The sequence below is a fragment of the Aethina tumida genome, chromosome 4 (genome assembly GCF_024364675.1).
Source record: "Aethina tumida isolate Nest 87 chromosome 4, icAetTumi1.1, whole genome shotgun sequence".
Lineage (NCBI taxonomy): Eukaryota > Metazoa > Arthropoda > Insecta > Coleoptera > Nitidulidae > Aethina > Aethina tumida.
Genome location: NC_065438.1, coordinates 2,349,030 through 2,365,139, shown reverse-complemented (window position 1 = coordinate 2,365,139; position 16,110 = coordinate 2,349,030). Strand labels below are relative to the sequence as shown.

At 35.7% G+C, this 16,110-nt stretch overlaps 7 protein-coding genes across 11 annotated transcripts; 2 read left to right on the top strand and 5 right to left on the bottom strand.

Moving 5' to 3' along the window:
* Positions 1–135: 135 nt before the first annotated feature.
* Positions 136–1,992, top strand: LOC109598334 (mitochondrial import inner membrane translocase subunit TIM14). Of its 2 annotated transcripts, XR_007547783.1 has the most exons (5): positions 136–308; positions 362–685; positions 736–1,082; positions 1,138–1,444; positions 1,504–1,643. XR_007547783.1 is itself a non-coding variant. In XM_020014223.2 (3 exons), exons 1-3 carry the CDS (start codon positions 1,421–1,423, stop codon positions 1,910–1,912), a joined length of 378 nt encoding a protein of 125 aa, XP_019869782.1. In that variant the 5' UTR covers positions 1,293–1,420; the 3' UTR covers positions 1,913–1,992. The 2 variants fall into 2 exon arrangements, 1 of the variants encoding a protein (XP_019869782.1); XM_020014223.2 differs by lacking the exons at positions 136–308; positions 362–685; positions 736–1,082 and adding an exon at positions 1,767–1,992 and having other exon boundaries at positions 1,293–1,444; positions 1,504–1,711.
* On the bottom strand, positions 1,910–3,597 carry LOC109598333 (growth hormone-regulated TBC protein 1-A-like). Its single transcript, XM_020014220.2, has 3 exons — positions 3,071–3,597; positions 2,140–3,022; positions 1,910–2,086 (listed from the first exon to the last, which is right to left on the bottom strand). Exons 1-3 carry the CDS (start codon positions 3,088–3,090, stop codon positions 2,003–2,005), a joined length of 987 nt encoding a protein of 328 aa, XP_019869779.2. The 5' UTR covers positions 3,091–3,597; the 3' UTR covers positions 1,910–2,002.
* A 153-nt stretch (positions 3,598–3,750) lies between these two features.
* On the bottom strand, positions 3,751–4,606 carry LOC109598331 (UPF0389 protein CG9231). Of its 3 annotated transcripts, none has more exons than XM_049965885.1 (2): positions 4,486–4,606; positions 3,751–4,236 (listed from the first exon to the last, which is right to left on the bottom strand). In XM_049965885.1, exon 2 carries the CDS (start codon positions 4,233–4,235, stop codon positions 3,867–3,869), a length of 369 nt encoding a protein of 122 aa, XP_049821842.1. In that variant the 5' UTR covers position 4,236; positions 4,486–4,606; the 3' UTR covers positions 3,751–3,866. The 3 variants fall into 3 exon arrangements, with proteins under 3 accessions (XP_049821842.1, XP_019869777.1, XP_049821843.1); XM_020014218.2 differs by lacking the exon at positions 4,486–4,606 and adding an exon at positions 4,320–4,475; XM_049965886.1 differs by lacking the exon at positions 4,486–4,606 and adding an exon at positions 4,301–4,400.
* A 38-nt stretch (positions 4,607–4,644) lies between these two features.
* LOC109598332 (60S acidic ribosomal protein P1) lies at positions 4,645–5,392 on the top strand. Its single transcript, XM_020014219.2, has 2 exons — positions 4,645–4,820; positions 5,077–5,392. The coding sequence occupies exons 1-2, from the start codon at positions 4,749–4,751 to the stop codon at positions 5,341–5,343; spliced, it is 339 nt and encodes a 112-aa protein (XP_019869778.1). The 5' UTR covers positions 4,645–4,748; the 3' UTR covers positions 5,344–5,392.
* A 397-nt stretch (positions 5,393–5,789) lies between these two features.
* LOC109598352 (28S ribosomal protein S14, mitochondrial) lies at positions 5,790–6,337 on the bottom strand. Its single transcript, XM_020014245.2, has 2 exons — positions 6,220–6,337; positions 5,790–6,165 (listed from the first exon to the last, which is right to left on the bottom strand). The coding sequence occupies exons 1-2, from the start codon at positions 6,277–6,279 to the stop codon at positions 5,842–5,844; spliced, it is 384 nt and encodes a 127-aa protein (XP_019869804.1). The 5' UTR covers positions 6,280–6,337; the 3' UTR covers positions 5,790–5,841.
* A 746-nt stretch (positions 6,338–7,083) lies between these two features.
* Positions 7,084–9,725, bottom strand: LOC109598360 (elongation factor 1-alpha-like). 2 transcript variants are annotated; one of them, XM_020014252.2, is made up of 3 exons: positions 9,610–9,725; positions 8,102–8,874; positions 7,084–8,045 (listed from the first exon to the last, which is right to left on the bottom strand). In XM_020014252.2, the coding sequence occupies exons 2-3, from the start codon at positions 8,852–8,854 to the stop codon at positions 7,413–7,415; spliced, it is 1,386 nt and encodes a 461-aa protein (XP_019869811.2). In that variant the 5' UTR covers positions 8,855–8,874; positions 9,610–9,725; the 3' UTR covers positions 7,084–7,412. The 2 variants fall into 2 exon arrangements, with proteins under 2 accessions (XP_019869811.2, XP_049821852.1); XM_049965895.1 differs by lacking the exon at positions 9,610–9,725 and adding an exon at positions 9,366–9,544.
* A 245-nt stretch (positions 9,726–9,970) lies between these two features.
* LOC109598326 (GRIP and coiled-coil domain-containing protein 2) lies at positions 9,971–15,888 on the bottom strand. The gene is made up of 4 exons (XM_020014210.2): positions 12,579–15,888; positions 12,343–12,523; positions 11,828–12,283; positions 9,971–10,207 (listed from the first exon to the last, which is right to left on the bottom strand). The coding sequence occupies exons 1-4, from the start codon at positions 15,785–15,787 to the stop codon at positions 10,031–10,033; spliced, it is 4,023 nt and encodes a 1,340-aa protein (XP_019869769.1). The 5' UTR covers positions 15,788–15,888; the 3' UTR covers positions 9,971–10,030.
* Between the last annotated feature and the right edge of the window lie 222 nt (positions 15,889–16,110).

Below are 16,110 nucleotides of genomic sequence, written 5' to 3'. Positions count from 1 at the left end.
TAAAAACAATTAGCAACTATATTTTAATAAATTATGATTAAGTATGCAACCCAAAATACGGTGGGTGTCGGAGTTACAAGGTTACCCATATTTTTATTTAAATTCTATGTAAGTTGGTATTCGATAAAAGTCGAAATGAATGTTTACTGCAACAACAAACAAAACATTTCATCTTTTACTTTATTCCTTAGATTGAATTTAGTCTATACAGAACAATAATATCCTAGATGAAGGCTTGGATATATATAAAATGTTAAAGAAACTTGAAAAAGTGCTGTCTCCAGATGAATATGAAGTTTTACGTTTATGTAAGTTTAACTACTTAAACGTTTACATTACCATTATAAAAAGTATTTTTAAGCCAATATACCAAGTCTAGATTTTATTATAAATACTCCAATCAGAGATCTACACGCCCTAACTAATTTACCATACAAGAACTTAGAGGACATCATAAAGAAAACATCAGCTGTAATAGGTCCAAAATTTGTAACAGCTTTTGACTTACCTGAGTGGGAAAAACTTTCTACAGGTTGTAAGGCCATTGATTTTATTACAAAAGGAGGAATACCATTCAATGGCATTAATGAAATAGTAGGGTGTTCTGGCGTTGGCAAAACACAACTTTGTTTACAATTATCAATAATGTGTCAACTTCCTCTGCATTTAAATGGCAAACAAAGAGGTAATGTTTAATTCCTACAAGATACATTTTCTGCAATTAATAATTTTTAGGTGTTGTGTATATAAACACAGAAAAACCTTTTCCTTCATTTAGATTTAATGAACTTGTTGAATGCTATAAGGAGAAATATAATATTGATATTGATTTACAAAAAAATGTTTTCCTACAACACATTTCCAATTACAGTCAAATAAAGAAAACCTTACATGTTTTGCTGCCCAATTTTTTAACATATAATGATGTGGGTTTGATTATTATTGATTCAATAGCTGGAATCTTCAGGACAGAAGAAGAGGATGTTGTTTACACTAACCGAACCCAACAATTCATAGACATTGTAACTAAATTAAATCAACTATCAAAATCTTTTAACATTTGTATTGTTTGTGTTAATCATGTAAGTGTTACAAGCCATTTGTATTTCCAGTTATTTGGAACAGAATTAATTTTAGGTAACAGACAATTTAAATACCTCAGAAACTGTCCCTGGTTTAGGTTTATCATGGACCAACTTAGTAAATTGCAGATTTAACTTAACACGATTTGAGGGTACTTATATAAGGCAATTTGAAATAATTTTTAGTCCACATTTGGAAAACAATTCATGCAATTTTATTATTGAAGCCGAAGGAATTTGTTGCACAGATATTTAAATCATCCGTAAAATTCTTACAGTTGGTAACAATGTTCGTCAAATTAAATGTCATTTAGTTCAAAATCTCACATTGTAAATAAATGCGACCTAATCCTTTGAAGATGGTATGTAGCTCAAAATAGTTATTAATTTAAAGTGGTAGTGATTAAAAACTTACTTACAGAACGGGATTATATTAGCAGGACTGGGTTTGGCTGCTGTTGGTTTTGCAGGCCGATATGCAGTCAGACAACTGCCCAATGTTACAAAAACGGTGAATGAAGCAATGAAAAATCTACCAAAATTTGATGCTGAATCTATGGCTAATTCTAAATATTACAAAGGCGGATTTGAATCTAAAATGAGCAGGAAGGAGGCTTCTTTAATTTTAGGTTAGGAATGCTGGTTTTATAATAATACTGACTTCTAATTTGTTGTTATCAACAGGCGTATCACCTACGGCTAACAAAGCGAAAATAAGGGAAGCCTTTAAAAGGGTTATGGCAGTAAATCATCCAGATAGAGGTGGGTCACCATATTTGGCATCAAAGATAAACGAAGCAAAAGATTACTTGGAAAAACACACCAGATAATTTGCAATGTATATATTTAATAATAGAGTGTATATAGTAGTATAAAAAAGGAAATCAATAAAACTTAAATGACTAGAAAATGTCTTTTGTTCAACTTTGTTCCTTCTTTTCAAACCTTTTCCTAAGCTTTTCTATCTTAGAATTAGATATATTTCCTGACAGTGAAAACACATCCTAAAACAATCTCTAAATTATTAACAGTCAAAGGTTTAATTAAATGTATGTACCTCCATAAACTGATGACAATCTATAACATGTTCATGATTCCTCATGTTTTTAAAACATGTAATCAGGTCACCAAGATCCTTGGTTTGCAATATATCCTGCTTGTGCAATTTGATCAGAGTAATAGCTACTCTAAATAAGATTTTAGAACCTTCATAAAACAAACAGTCCCAAATCCTCAGTACAGTTTCAGTAGGCAGCACCTCAGAATAAACACACACAAACCACTTTGTAATACCCATGGCCCAAGGCATGCCTATTTTGTGCACATGGTGAAAGATTTGTGGTTCTGAGACACGTACCAACTCATTGAGCACATCCAAATCAGTCAATAATCCTGACATAGTGACTATATAATATGGGGGAAGTATTTTCTCTACTAAACATTTTAATAGCCAATAAGAACATTCTTCATCTTTGGTTACCAACAACAACAAACCAGCTATGTAATTCAAGCCTTGGCAATAACCTACATCAGTGTTTTGGTGGCCAAATGTTGCCAATACATTGTATAAATGACTAGGAAGGTATTCATGGTTTGTAAAGTAAATATTATCTGGAAATGTTCTGGGCAAATCCACTTTAATACTTTCCAACACATGTTGATTAGTAAAATTCTTCTTCAACTGTGCATAACTTTTCTGACTGGTGTCCTTAAGTTCTAATGCCCCAGAAATGGACATCCAAGCTGCCACTCTATGATCTGCTGGTATTCCTTTTCTTACAAACCTTTTCAAAGTTCTGGTCTTCTTATATTTGTCACCTTTTAAAGTACTCCATCGCTGAGATCTTCTTGTAAGTATCCTAATGTATTTGGACATAAAGGTATCATATACATCATAGTTAAAGCTAGGGGGCCTTTCAAAACCATACTCATCCACTTTGCTAGAAAGTTACTTTATATGACTTGAAAACTTGATATTGATAACATACCTATATGTTGACTTAGCCATTTTTGGTATTGTACATTCGGGAACGTTAATAATAAATGTTATCTGTCTGAGATCATTGTATAAAGTGCCCTAATATTACTATTTGTTACGTTCATTTAAACTGTGAATCACCTTATTGCAGGCTTGTTCCATTAATAATTAGGCCACCAATTAAACTTTAATGAGTTGAAATGGTTTTTAGTTACTTTATCTTTCGCCATGTAATGTTCTAATTTCATTATAAATTGTAGATAATAGTATTACTCATATTAAAAAAAAGCTAACCACACATTTTAAACGAAAACTACGAAAAGTGACAGAGGAAGGGAAATTATAGTTTTCATTTTGGCAGCACGCATTTTTCAATTTTAATATATTATTCAAATTCTATAATAATACATCATAATGGGGCGTCTCATAGATAAGGGATGTTTTTATACATCCCAATGATTGGGAAAGATCCAGTGGGACACAATTGAAAATGAACCCAAGTCATTGTTTCAAGGGAGAGACCAGAAACATTCAAGATTATGTTTTGTACCTTAATAAATAAATAAATAGTGTGTATGTGCATCTCCTGACTCCTAACATGATTCTCATATCTAATTAATGAATGAATCATTCTGAATGATTTGAAAACGTCAACCATAATGTTTTAATTGAGAGGTAAGTGATCTCAACAAGATTATAATATTTTCTTTATTTCATAATCATACACAATAAAACTAAAGCAAATCACATTTTATATATAATATTTCTATTCTTTAATATCAATTAACAGGATTATAAGAAAAAAGTTATTCAGCTCTCATTGACTTATGCCACTCCAAATTTTGCTTTGCAACAGATTCACCCTTTTGGGCAGCCCTTTTCCCACTGTAAACCATTAGGATACAACCAATAACAGTTGCAGCCATCATGTAATTAGCAATCCTAATTCTCATCCTGTTTCTGGCCCTTTCGACTACATTCTGGTTTACACGGTCTGGTACCTCATCAACACTTTTGTATTTACCTGTCCAGACCAGGAAGCGCTTCTCCAAGTTATTCACCTTGTGAGTTGGTCTGTTTAGGTCATGGTTGTACCGTACTAAAGTCGTTAGACGATTTTCGGTTGAGAGGACAGTCTTTCCTTTGGGCAAAAGGCCCTTGAATATAGAGGTCATTCTAAAAATAATGATAGTAGGTGAGATTGCACATACTTTTAACTGAACTTCATTAATATTGTTACATATTTATGCGGTTATTACTTTTAATTTATTTCCTAATATCTTATATAAGGGTTCATCACAGTGCAAATGTTTACTTGTGCGCAAAAAATTCCAGTTAAGGTAGTTTCACAGATACAATAACAAAAACCCTATTCTACTCAACTTCAAGTATTACTTTTTAATTATTATTAAATAAATTTCTCACTTTTGTTATCAAATTGTTATTTTCATAAGTAATAACTCATTATTACATAAAAATGTTAATAAAATCGTTTCACATGTTACATGGAAACACACCCTCGTATTGGATATGAAATAAAGTTGGCAGCATTTGATCTCGGAAACAAGTGTTGGCGCACTAGCAGAAAAGTTTCTTTCCGTTTAGAACAGTGACGAGTGCTTGTTCTCAGCAGAGCTAAGGCCCGTTTGGCGACTTGCACGAAAGTTATCAAATAAAAAACAAAGAAAATGGCATCCAAAGCTGAATTGGCTTGCGTATACTCCGCTTTGATTCTCGCTGACGACGATATCGCCGTCACCGTAAGTAAAAACATGCTTTTTTTACGTTTCTGTGATAGGTTAAGTGTTGTTTAAATCCGACTTTATCTGCGTAAATTCGAATCATCCTTTTTTTGTACACCCGCTACCACCAAATAATTAATGTTTTTTGTTCTAATTCGTTAATATAATTTATAATTTTTTGTAAAATTAATTTAAATTTGTAAACAGTGGGTGTTGAGGTTAGGTCGCGTCCAACAAGATTCATAAGTGTTAATATAATCTAATATAATTGTAGGGTGAAAAACTCCAAACCATCTTGAAAGCCGCCAATGTGGAGGTCGAGCCCTACTGGCCTGGACTCTTCGCCAAAGCTTTGGAAGGTGTAAACATCAAGGAATTGATCACCAAGATCGGTTCTGGAGTTGGTGCTGCACCAGCTGGCGGAGCTGCCGCTCCAGCTGCCGGTGCCCCAGCCGCCGCCGCTCCCGCCAAGGAGGAGAAGAAGAAGGAAGAAGAACCTGAAGAGTCTGACGACGACATGGGTCTTGGACTTTTCGATTAAGTTAAGACTTAACTGTTTTAATTTAAGAATAAAGTTTTTTTAAGAACAATTGTCCTTTATTTTAGGCAGTTATTGGGCTCTAATTATATTTGTTCAAATATCTACATAAATGCAGAACTTTTAAATACTTTATCTTGAAAGTATAATACATACTTACTGTTATTATAAATATATTACAGATACAATTTGATTGTTGAGATGCCTGTTACTAGTTTATTTTTACCAACTAGAAGATAATCTTTTTGTTGATATAACATTAAATGTATTTTGCAGTACAATTTTAATATTTGATATCAATTTAAACTTTGCATTGATTCCAAGTACTTAATCACTGTCTGTAAACTAAATATTTATACATCTATCTTTCCTAAATGTGTCACAATCTTTATAAGATAAATTGTCTTGTCCATGCTATCATAGGAATTAAAAAAAAAATAAATAAAAAGTATAATTTAACAAATTTATTTCTAACTTCTAATAAAATTAATAACACCACAATTACCACATGGCTCTTTGACAACCAGACAGCTTATTATAGTCAGCCAAATGCCTAAAGACTATTCTGCTAAGCCTGAATTGGTGAACAACACCCCTAGGTCTGGATGTAATAACACAACGTTTGGCACATCTCAACAATGTAGAATCTTTGGGCATCGCTGCGATTTCAGCATCTGCAATTTCCCTAAGTTCTGGTGGCAAAATCGAGTTCTTTCTCAGAGAATTTATTCTTAAACGCTCTGGAGCCAACTCAGTGGTCAGTTTCCTTCTTTTTACATCCCTTATCATCCATTTGTTAATGTATTTAGTCCTCACTTGTTGGAACTAAAATAATAATTCACATAACATACAATGAATAGATTTTATTTACGCACTTACATTTTGACTAGTAGGTAAAGTGTTTGTTAATAATTTGTTAAAAGATTTTATATAATTCATGATTTGTAATTGAGGTTATGAAATCCAATCAGAGGTGATGACAGTGTTGGAAACTGTGAGCAATCAATATCAATACAAAAATTGATAAAACATTATAGCAAAATTACATGATACAGAATTTTATAATTTTTTTTTCGTTTATTTATTATTCGTTTCATAATCTATTTAAAATGTTCAGTCTCTAACATATATAAATATTTGAATAAATGAAAAAGTTATTCCTTATAAGAAAATATATAGTTTTGTTTAATTCAATTTGTTATTTCTCACTTTTAACTCAAATTAAGTTGGCAGATCCGGAATCTAGGTTGTCTATGGGAATCTTGAAAATGTTTTTTGATTTCGCTGAACATCGAATTTTAGATATTTATATTGACCGAAAGATGGCGAGGCAATTCAAAAAATCCCAAATATTTCGATTCCAATAATTAATAAATCTGAGTAAAATAAATTGAAAAAACAAATAAGTAGTTAAAAAATAAAAGTATGTGTAAGGGTATAACACAAAAGATATAATAATTTATTGTTGAATTACATTGTAGTAAATTTGAAATCTTCAGGGGCAAGGGTGGGGCGTATTTATCTTAATAGCTTTCCTGTTACGCATGTCTAGGTCCTACCCCAATACGCCCGTAAATGCCACTTTTAGGGGGAAGGGATTTCCTGCGAGAAATCAATAAATTGAGGTCCCATTTTGACTAATAAATTACGGCCCGGGCCTCAAAACGTGTAACTTACTTTATGTTGTGCAAGTCGTATATTTTTGTTATTTAATTAGATTGTGGTAAAAATAAAACATTGGTGTACGTTTAAATGCTTCTTTATTGATTATTTATTGAAGCTTTTTCATTATACATGTAGTTCAAGTCTATCATTCATCATAACAAAAATTAACAAATATTCAACAAAAACTCTTACCCTAACTGAAATGCCTTTCCAGTAATAAAATTAGAGAAACATAAACTGTAATTCAACAAATTAAAAAAAAAACCTAAAAAACGAACAATATAATTTTTCCTTCTAAACTCCTTTCGATGAAAATAATTCTGCTGAAGCCACCTAGAGAACAACAAGTAATAATGAGTGATGAAGATTTTCTTGGGGCATGTGGCAGAACACTTGGCTATGCCTAGTTATTTCTTTTTTTGGGCTTTCTCGGCGGCCTTTGTTACTTTACCGGCAGTGTCTTTAAAGTTGACGGATTTTATGACACCGACGGCAACGGTCTGACGCATGTCGCGCACGGCGAAGCGGCCCAACGGCGGGAACTCCTGGAAAGATTCGACACACATCGGCTTGGACGGCACCAAGTTGACGATGGCCGCGTCCCCGGACTTGATAGCCTTCGGATTCTCCTCCGTGGTTTTGCCGGTACGGCGGTCGCATTTCTCCTTGATCTCCGCAAACTTGCAGGCGATGTGGGCGGTGTGACAGTCCAAGACCGGAGTGTAGCCGTTGGCGATTTGTCCGGGGTGGTTGAGGACGATCACCTGGGCCATGAAGTCGGACGCGCCTCTGGGCGGGTTGTTCTTGGAGTCGCCGGCGACGTAGCCGCGACGCAGCTCCTTCACGGAGACGTTCTTGACGTTGAAGCCGACGTTGTCGCCGGGCACGGCTTCGGCCAGGGCCTCGTGGTGCATCTCCACCGACTTTACTTCGGTGGTGAGGCCCACCGGGGCGAAAGTTACCACCATGCCGGGCTTCAGGACGCCGGTCTCGACTCTGCCGACCGGTACCGTTCCGATGCCGCCGATCTTGTACACATCCTGCAACAAAACCACCACAGTTAGGTGTCCCCTTGTACATTAATAATATATTTTACCTGCAGGGGAAGACGCAGGGGCTTCTCAGTGGGACGAGAGGGTGGCAGAATGGCGTCCAAAGCTTCGATAAGTGTCTTGCCATCGGCTTTCCCCTCTTTGCGCTCGATGCTCCACCCCTTGAACCACGGCATCTTGTCGGAGGACTCGAGCATGTTATCCCCGTGCCATCCGGATATTGGTACGAAAGCAACGGCGGCCGGATTGTAGCCGATCTTCTTGATGTACGAGGACACCTCCTTTTTGATCTCCTCGAATCTAGTCTCGGAATAGGGCGGCTCAGTGGAGTCCATCTTGTTGACTCCGACGATCAGCTGTTTGACGCCCAAAGTGAAGGCGAGGAGGGCGTGTTCGCGGGTCTGTCCGTTCTTGGAGATGCCGGCCTCGAACTCGCCGGTGCCCGCAGCGACGATCAATACAGCGCAATCGGCCTGCGAGGTGCCGGTGATCATGTTCTTGATGAAGTCCCTGTGACCTGGGGCATCAATGATGGTTACGTAGTACTTGGCTGTCTCAAACTTCCACAGGGCTATGTCGATGGTGATGCCGCGCTCACGTTCAGCCTTTAGCTTGTCCAAAACCCAGGCGTACTTGAAGGAGCCCTTGCCCATTTCCTGGGCCTCCTTCTCGAACTTCTCAATGGTTCTCTTGTCGATGCCACCACACTTGTAGATCAAGTGGCCCGTAGAGGTGGACTTGCCGGAGTCTACATGGCCAATGACCACGATGTTGATATGGATTTTTTCTTTGCCCATTTTGGATTGCTTTGCACCTCCTGTAAGGGAATAAATTAGTGCGTATCAAAGTGACACTCTAAACTGGTGTACGAATAATACTGTCTGGCTTACTCACTTGTCACTGTGCTTGTCAGAATTCACAGAATAATTTTATCTAATTGTTTAACTTGAATAAGCCGAAAACAATTCTGACGTCCGCCATATTGTGATGCAATATTGACAATTAATTGAAAATTTTCAAAATTACCTTTTTATTAATGGACAAACGGCTGCACTTAACAAAATCGGATCAATTACATGCCGGTCGATTTATTCGAGTCGACCGCCATACTTGGGACAGGTCAAGCACAGGAAAATTAATAAAATATAATAAATTAATTTGCGGCAACCGGCTTAATTGAATTTAAATCTTGGTGACAATTAAACCGACTCGTTCGACTTAAACAACACCCAATTAATATTGCAAAAAGCAGACTTTCGTTTAAATTCGCGTAATTTACTGAAAAGCAGTAATAATCAAATGAATTACCTGATAGCAGTAGTAAATACACCGAATGCTATAAATAAAATGAGGAGAAAGTCGTGCCGACAGTTTGTGCAAACTTCACCGGCCGTCAATTTTGTCGTAAAATGTCAAACACAATTGAATCTATCAAAACCAACTAGATAATCGCGTCGTTGGAATAATTTAAGTCTATTTAGCGGCCACGATGGCCCATATCCGCCCGGATAAACTTAGATATTGGTCGAAAACCTCGGACAGCACCACTTACCTTCGGAAAGCACAGCAAGAGGACGAGGAAAACGAGAGATCTCCACAAGCTGCAGACAAACGGAAACGGTAGGGGAAGGCGTTTGGAGGGGATGATGTATTGATTAACGAATTTTGTTATTTCAACAACTTTATATGCCTTTTTGATTCTAACACGTCCCGTCACCCACAAAAACGCCGGTTCAAAACAAACGAAGCCAAACCAGGCGTTAACAATCCGTAAATAAATTCGCGAACGCTCCAAAAGGGGTCCGAGGTTATAAATACGCGGCCAATGGCATTTCGCGATAAATCGCGGGGGATGTGACGTTTTGGGGATGAACGGACGCGGGAAATTCGACTCGAAAATTAATACACTCGACTTGTTAAATAATGATAATTTATTAACTTATATAGGAATATGTACAATAACGATATTAAAATTATTGGGGTTTGGCCGGTGACGACCATGTCGGAAGATAATTCGACCATCCTCGCAGGCCCGGCTCTCCTCTGGCCACGGTGCTCAGCTTCTGAGTCTCTTCCGGGCTCAGCTTCAATATTGTGTTTAATACTGGCACGAGGCGGGATCGTTCGTCGCCGCTGTTCAACGTTACGAACTGAAACCAAGAACAAATTTTACTATTTTGGACGGCACATAAAAGCGGACAATTCAAATTCCTCCCTAAATGCGTTAATTAATTTTATTTGAAAATATAATGACAACAACTGTAAAACTAATTTTCAATTGTACTTATTTAATTTTCTAATTTGCCAATAAATGGTGTTCTTTTTCATTTTTTCCTTTCCTCCCATATTTTAAAGTAAAAACAATTTAAATATTAAATATAAATAATAATCTTCCTAATCTTTCATATATCTTGAACATTATAATAATTATTTTCAATTTCTGATTTATTTATTAATAAGTAATTAACCTAATGATTAGTTTAATAAGAAATTTCTACAATGAACGACAGTAAATTGAAATATTTATACAAATAACTTTATTTTTTCAATTTTGCCCATAAAATTAATGTAGGAGGTCCATCCATTTAATTCATTTAATTTTTAAATTACAATTCATTACAAGTGAAATAGACAACAAATACTTTTTATTCTACAAATATTTCATTTCATTTTCTTCCTTATCTTCCATATTATGAACTGACAGCAATTTAAATACCTCAGGCAAATGTAAACAAATTGCGTTTGAAACTATTGCTGTGATAAGTACAAATGTATTATTCATGTCTAATTCATTTATTATAAATTACTTCAATGATTAGTCAAATAAGAAATATTTACAATCAAATTTAGTAAAATGAAAATTATAAATAGTGTATCAATATGTAAATTATATACTTTTTCAGTCATAATTTATTCTAAATTAAACAGGTTTTCCATCATTCTTCATTTTCTTCTTTATCTCCCATATCTTTGAAGTGATGATAATTTATTTTTAATATTATACATAATTTATTTATTAAAAAGTTATTAATTTGATAAGAAATATTTACAAGTAAAATGTTTTTTCAAGTTATTTATTTATGAATACGAATTTATATATTTTGATTAATTGATATTTTTCTAAATATAATTTGTTGTAAATCAAATATACATATGTCGTTTTCTTGTTAGATACTCTTCATTTATTTTCTTCTTTATTTCTCAAATGTTGAACTGAAAACACTTTAAATTCCTTTGCAAATTGGTAACAAATTGAATTTGATAATTAATTTAATAATTAGTACAAATATTTACATTAGAATTTTTTAAAGTAAAAATTTGTTCAAATTATTTACTTATTTATTAATTTGCCAATAAATATATAGATGATATGAATGTTATATTTATATTTTGTCATTGTATACTTGTTCAATTATACTTTGTTGTTGAACATCAAACAAATACCTTGTTTTTCATTCTGCAAGAGCTCCACTTCATTTTCTTCCTTATCTCCCATATCTTGAAGTGAAAACAGTTTAAAAAGTGCACAAGTTAATTATTTATTCTTTTAATTTGATTATAAATAGATAAATAAATAAATGGGGGAGTAGAACACATGTTTTTATCTTAATTCATTTTAAACTTTTTCAAATACATCTTATTGTAAGACAATTAATATATTTTACATTCTCTTCCTTGTCTCATGATGTCTTAATCGTTTAAAATTTGTTGAACACCATTAATATCAAGAAAAATTGAACCAATTAAAGTACCAAACCCACACCAATTACCTTGAACACGACATTCTTTAAATACTCCAGATTTTCGGCGTGCTTTTCCCTCTCGACCGACCGCTGCTGCCGCCTAATCTCCTCCTTCAGCATCTTGTTCATCTGCACGTGCTTCGCCAGATCCTGCTCCGTGTCGGCCAGCAACGCCGTCAAGTAAACCAGCCTCGACTCCTGCTCCGACAACTGTTTCTTCAGTCCCAGCACCTCGTGGTCCACGTCGGCGCCCAGCAGCCGTTCCAGCGGCACGGGATGCTGCACGTTGGGCGTGCTCGTGCCCTCTATGCTTTCGGAGCCCTCGCCCTCCTCGCGGGGCATCGTGGGGGGCGGCGGCAAAGGCGGCTCCGCCACCGGCGTCTTCTCCAGCTTGCTCTGGAGCTCCACGATCTCGCGGTTGTGGCGCGTTTCCTGCTCCGAGATTTGCTGGCGATAGCACTGACTTAGGGTCTCTGCGTGTACCTATTAAGTTATTATTATAATTTATTTATTTGAAAAAACTAATTGGGGGGTTTTTATACCTTGAGACTACGGACGGTTTCAGCGTGTTCACCCAGCGTTTTCTGGTGTTTGTTGGATAACTGGGCGAACTGGTTCTTAAGGTCCTCAACTTCAGCTTCAGAATCTTGGTATTTCTTCAACATGTTCTCCTTTTCGCCCGTCAGTTTTTCGCACGTCTTCTCCAAATTCGCCGCCTTATCTCTGCAAAACAACAAGCTTAATTACGAGCCATTAAATTAAGTACCTAAAAATTTACGTTAGTTCCTTCAGCTGCGAATTTAACAAATCATTCTGCGATTTAAGGGTGGTCACTTCCTCGCTGAGTTTTTCCTCAAGGCCGACATCCCTGTTTTGGTTTTGTCTAAGGACACTTTGGGCTCGTACTTTGTAGCTTTCGTATTCAGCGTTCGTGGACTTCAGCTCGTCCTCTTTCAGCTTCAAACTGTCTTGAGTTTGCCTCAAGCTTTGCTGCAGACCTAGTAGTTGACTCCTCAAGTGGTCTTTTTCGTTCTTGGCAGCGTTGGCTGCTTTCTGATGTTCGGCGATCACCTTGGACAGTTCCGTTGCCAGTTCCTCGTTCTCCGACCTGGACGACTCCAGAAGATCCGTCACGCTGTGCACCTTCTCCTCCTTTTGTTGAACCAGGTTCTCCAGCTCGGATATTTTCTTCTTGTACGACAAGATTTCAGTCGAAGCGCTGGACAACGTGCTTTCCTCGTTTTGAACCTTCTCCTCTAGAATCTTATTCTGCTCCCTCAAGGCACTGATCGTGCTTTTCTGCGTTTCCACCTGACTCTTCAGTTTAGTTATCTGCTCTTGCTTTTTGTCGATCTTCTGCGACAGATCTTTAACGCTCCGCTCATAATCCTGCATCTCCAAATTCAGCACGGAATTTTTCCTGCATTCGTTGTTTGATTGGTCCAGTTGATTTTTGGTCTGCCTGTGACTTTCAATTTCGTTTTTCAGTTGGACTTCCTTGGCTTCTAAGTCGCTGTTCAGTTTCGCTATTCTGGCTTCGAAGTCCTTTTTCAGTAAAGTGTTGGCTTCTATTTCTTTCCTGAGCGTCTTCACTTTGGCACTTACTTCCAGCTTCCATTGCTCAGTTGTTTGTTTTTCGGTTTTGTGCTGTTCTATTTCTTGCCTTAACTTGGAGATAGTCTCTTCATTCCTCACTAGTTGTTGTTTATCCTTTGATATATCTGTAGCAATACTGTTTAATCTTTCTGCATACTGATTGGCTTGCTTCTTGTTGATTTCCAGCTTGTCCTGGAGATCATCTATTTGGTTCTGAAGAGTCTGAATTGTTTTCATATTTTGTGCCAGTTTTTGCTGTAGTTCCTCCTTTTCTTGTTGTTCTTTAGCAACAACGCCGGTTAATTCCCTCACCCTTCCCTTGAGTTTAAGGGCCAAATTCCTTAATTTGCCATATCTTTCTTCCCAGGAGCCCTCCAAGTCTTTCAATCTATTTGCTTCATCTGTTCTGGAGATGGTACTTGTAGACATTGTTTCACTTTCAGCATAACTTGTGTCCATGTTCGCGTTGATCTTTTCCTTTAAGTGCTCTATTTCATTCTTAAGAGCTGTAACTGTATCACTTTCTGGGCTAGAATTGCCATTATTCTTTAAATCTTCAATCTCTTTTGTCAATTTCTGTATTAGCTCATCCTTTTGGGAAATATTGTCCACATTTTTGTTAGCCTGGGTCTCATAAACTTGCAGTTTCTTGAGTATTTCTTCACAATGGGCCTCCAGTTTGGAAATCGACTCCCCTCTCTCCTTTAAAACTTGGTTCATTTCATTCATTTCCCTTAACAACTCACTATTTTCCCTCTTGAGGTGTTGAATCTGTTCTTCATATTCGTTTGAAGGCAACGGTTCAGCGTCAGTTTGGGTTTCTTGATCTTGATTTTGTGATCTTATTCTATTAATAATGTCCAGTTCTTCCTGAATTCTTGTGTTGGTGGAAAGCAGATCTTTGTTTTCTTGTACCAGTTTTAGGATTTCCTCACTAGATTTTTCAGCAAGTTGAGCCTCAGTTTGCTTGGAATGCTCCAACTCCAATTCCAGGCTTTGAATTACTTCCTTCAATTGAGAAATTTCATTCAGGTTTACTTCCTGAATTTTTTTATTGTCATCTTTTAATTTTTCCAGCTCTGAAATTAATGTCTGCTTTTCTGATTCTAGTTTTTCATGTGATACCTTCAATTCAGTTAATGCATCTTCTGATATATCTGGTTTTTCTTGATTACTTTTAATTAAATCTTGATATTCCTTAAGTTTACTGTTGAACATTTCTTTCTCATTCTTAAGCTCAGTTTCATGATGTTTTTTACTTTCATTGTAGGTAACTTGTAGTTTTTCTAATTCACTGGAGAGTCTCATGTTTTCCTTGGATGCTTCCTCTTTTTCTTGAAGCAATGCTGTCTCAACTTCTGCTAGTTTTGTCGCAACAATATTCAATTGTTCTTGCCAAATTTTCACTTGATTTGTGTACTTCATGAATAGATTTAATATATCCTTTTTATCAGTTTTTAAAGCCTTTACTTGTCCAGCAAATTTAACAAGTTTGGAATGGTATAACTTAACTTTTTCTTTAAGTTTATTATTTAATTCTTGTAAGTTATCGCTGTCTGTTAGGTTTACACTGTCCTTACTTTTAATACTTTCAGTTAATTCTGTATACTCTAATTTTAACTTATTATAACTTTCCACAATATTACTAGTTTCCACTTTATACTCTTTTAATGTATTCAATTCTTCTGTTAAAGCCTTAACAATATCACATTTAGTTTGCAATTCTTTACTAATGGTTAGTATATTATTATCCTTTTCAGATAAATTTAATTTTAAGTTATCAACCTTTTCTAAAGCAACTTTATTTTCTGCATGCAATTTTTTAATTTCCTCCAAACTAATACTTAACATACTTTGCAGCTCTGACATTTTGGCATCAACAATGCCCTTTTCTTCAATTAATGTTTTATTCTTTTCCAATTCCAGGAGTTGAGTTTGCTGCACCATACCCAACTGCTTCAGTTGTTCTATCTGTTTTTCAAGTGACTCTAGATCTGTAAGTAGCTGTTCATTCTCCTTGGTTAACCTCACATTTTGCCTCTTTAAAGCCACATTTTCAGTTTCATACTGATCAAGTTTTTGTGCACTATCCTCATATTGCTTAAGATTGTTTTCTAAATGTTGATTTTTCTGTTTCAGTTCTTCAATGGAAGTTATCAGTGTTAGCTTCTGTTGGGTAAGGTTATCAATAAGTTCTTGGGAGGCATCCTGCACTTTCACATCAACCTTCTGAAGCTGTGCTTTCAAAGCGTTATTTTCTTCAACTAAAGAATCCTTTGCTGATTTCGCTTTTTGTGCAATTGTTAAATAGCCCTTACATTTTTTGATTAGTTCATCTTTGGACATGTCTTCAAACATGCCCTTCTTGTTCTGGTCTGCGGCGTTTTCCATTTTTGGGCATTCGTTACAATAAAATATTAAAACTGTTTGGTTTTTAAGGACTCTACATTATATTTAAATAAAAATATTTTTTGGCAAGTGACACATCAACACTGATAACAACATTGTCATTTTCGGTTTTTTTTACCTTGTTGGCAGCCTTGATGGATTATTTCTGTGAATATTTGTTTAAACCCAATAATGCTAATTAAACAAACTTTAAGCAGGCATTATTATTAACTTATTCACAATTATAAATCCCGCACTTCTTGTTTGTTTGATTGTTTTATATTGTTAAGAAGTAACACAATATAAGTTGGCTAACATGACTGTCA

Coding starts and splice junctions, on each gene's coding strand:
- LOC109598332 (XM_020014219.2), top strand. CDS start 4,749: ATGGCATCCAAAGCTGAATTGGCTTGCGTATACTCCGCTTTGATTCTC. Junction 4,821..5,076: donor ACGACGATATCGCCGTCACC/GTAAGTAAAAAC, acceptor ATATAATTGTAG/GGTGAAAAACTCCAAACCAT.
- LOC109598326 (XM_020014210.2), bottom strand. CDS start 15,787: ATGGAAAACGCCGCAGACCAGAACAAGAAGGGCATGTTTGAAGACATG. Junction 12,284..12,342: donor AAACCGTCCGTAGTCTCAAG/GTATAAAAACCC, acceptor ATAACTTAATAG/GTACACGCAGAGACCCTAAG. Junction 10,208..11,827: donor TAAAGAATGTCGTGTTCAAG/GTAATTGGTGTG, acceptor TCTTGGTTTCAG/TTCGTAACGTTGAACAGCGG.
- LOC109598333 (XM_020014220.2), bottom strand. CDS start 3,090: ATGGCTAAGTCAACATATAG. Junction 3,023..3,070: donor ATGGCTAAGTCAACATATAG/GTATGTTATCAA, acceptor GTAACTTTCTAG/CAAAGTGGATGAGTATGGTT. Junction 2,087..2,139: donor ATTGTCATCAGTTTATGGAG/GTACATACATTT, acceptor AGATTGTTTTAG/GATGTGTTTTCACTGTCAGG.
- LOC109598352 (XM_020014245.2), bottom strand. CDS start 6,279: ATGAATTATATAAAATCTTTTAACAAATTATTAACAAACACTTTACCT. Junction 6,166..6,219: donor CTTTACCTACTAGTCAAAAT/GTAAGTGCGTAA, acceptor TTATTATTTTAG/TTCCAACAAGTGAGGACTAA.
- LOC109598334 (XM_020014223.2), top strand. CDS start 1,421: ATGCGACCTAATCCTTTGAAGATG. Junction 1,445..1,503: donor GACCTAATCCTTTGAAGATG/GTATGTAGCTCA, acceptor ACTTACTTACAG/AACGGGATTATATTAGCAGG. Junction 1,712..1,766: donor GGAGGCTTCTTTAATTTTAG/GTTAGGAATGCT, acceptor TGTTATCAACAG/GCGTATCACCTACGGCTAAC.
- LOC109598360 (XM_020014252.2), bottom strand. CDS start 8,854: ATGGGCAAAGAAAAAATCCATATCAACATCGTGGTCATTGGCCATGTA. Junction 8,046..8,101: donor CCCTGCGTCTTCCCCTGCAG/GTAAAATATATT, acceptor GTTTTGTTGCAG/GATGTGTACAAGATCGGCGG.
- LOC109598331 (XM_049965885.1), bottom strand. CDS start 4,235: ATGACCTCTATATTCAAGGGCCTTTTGCCCAAAGGAAAGACTGTCCTC.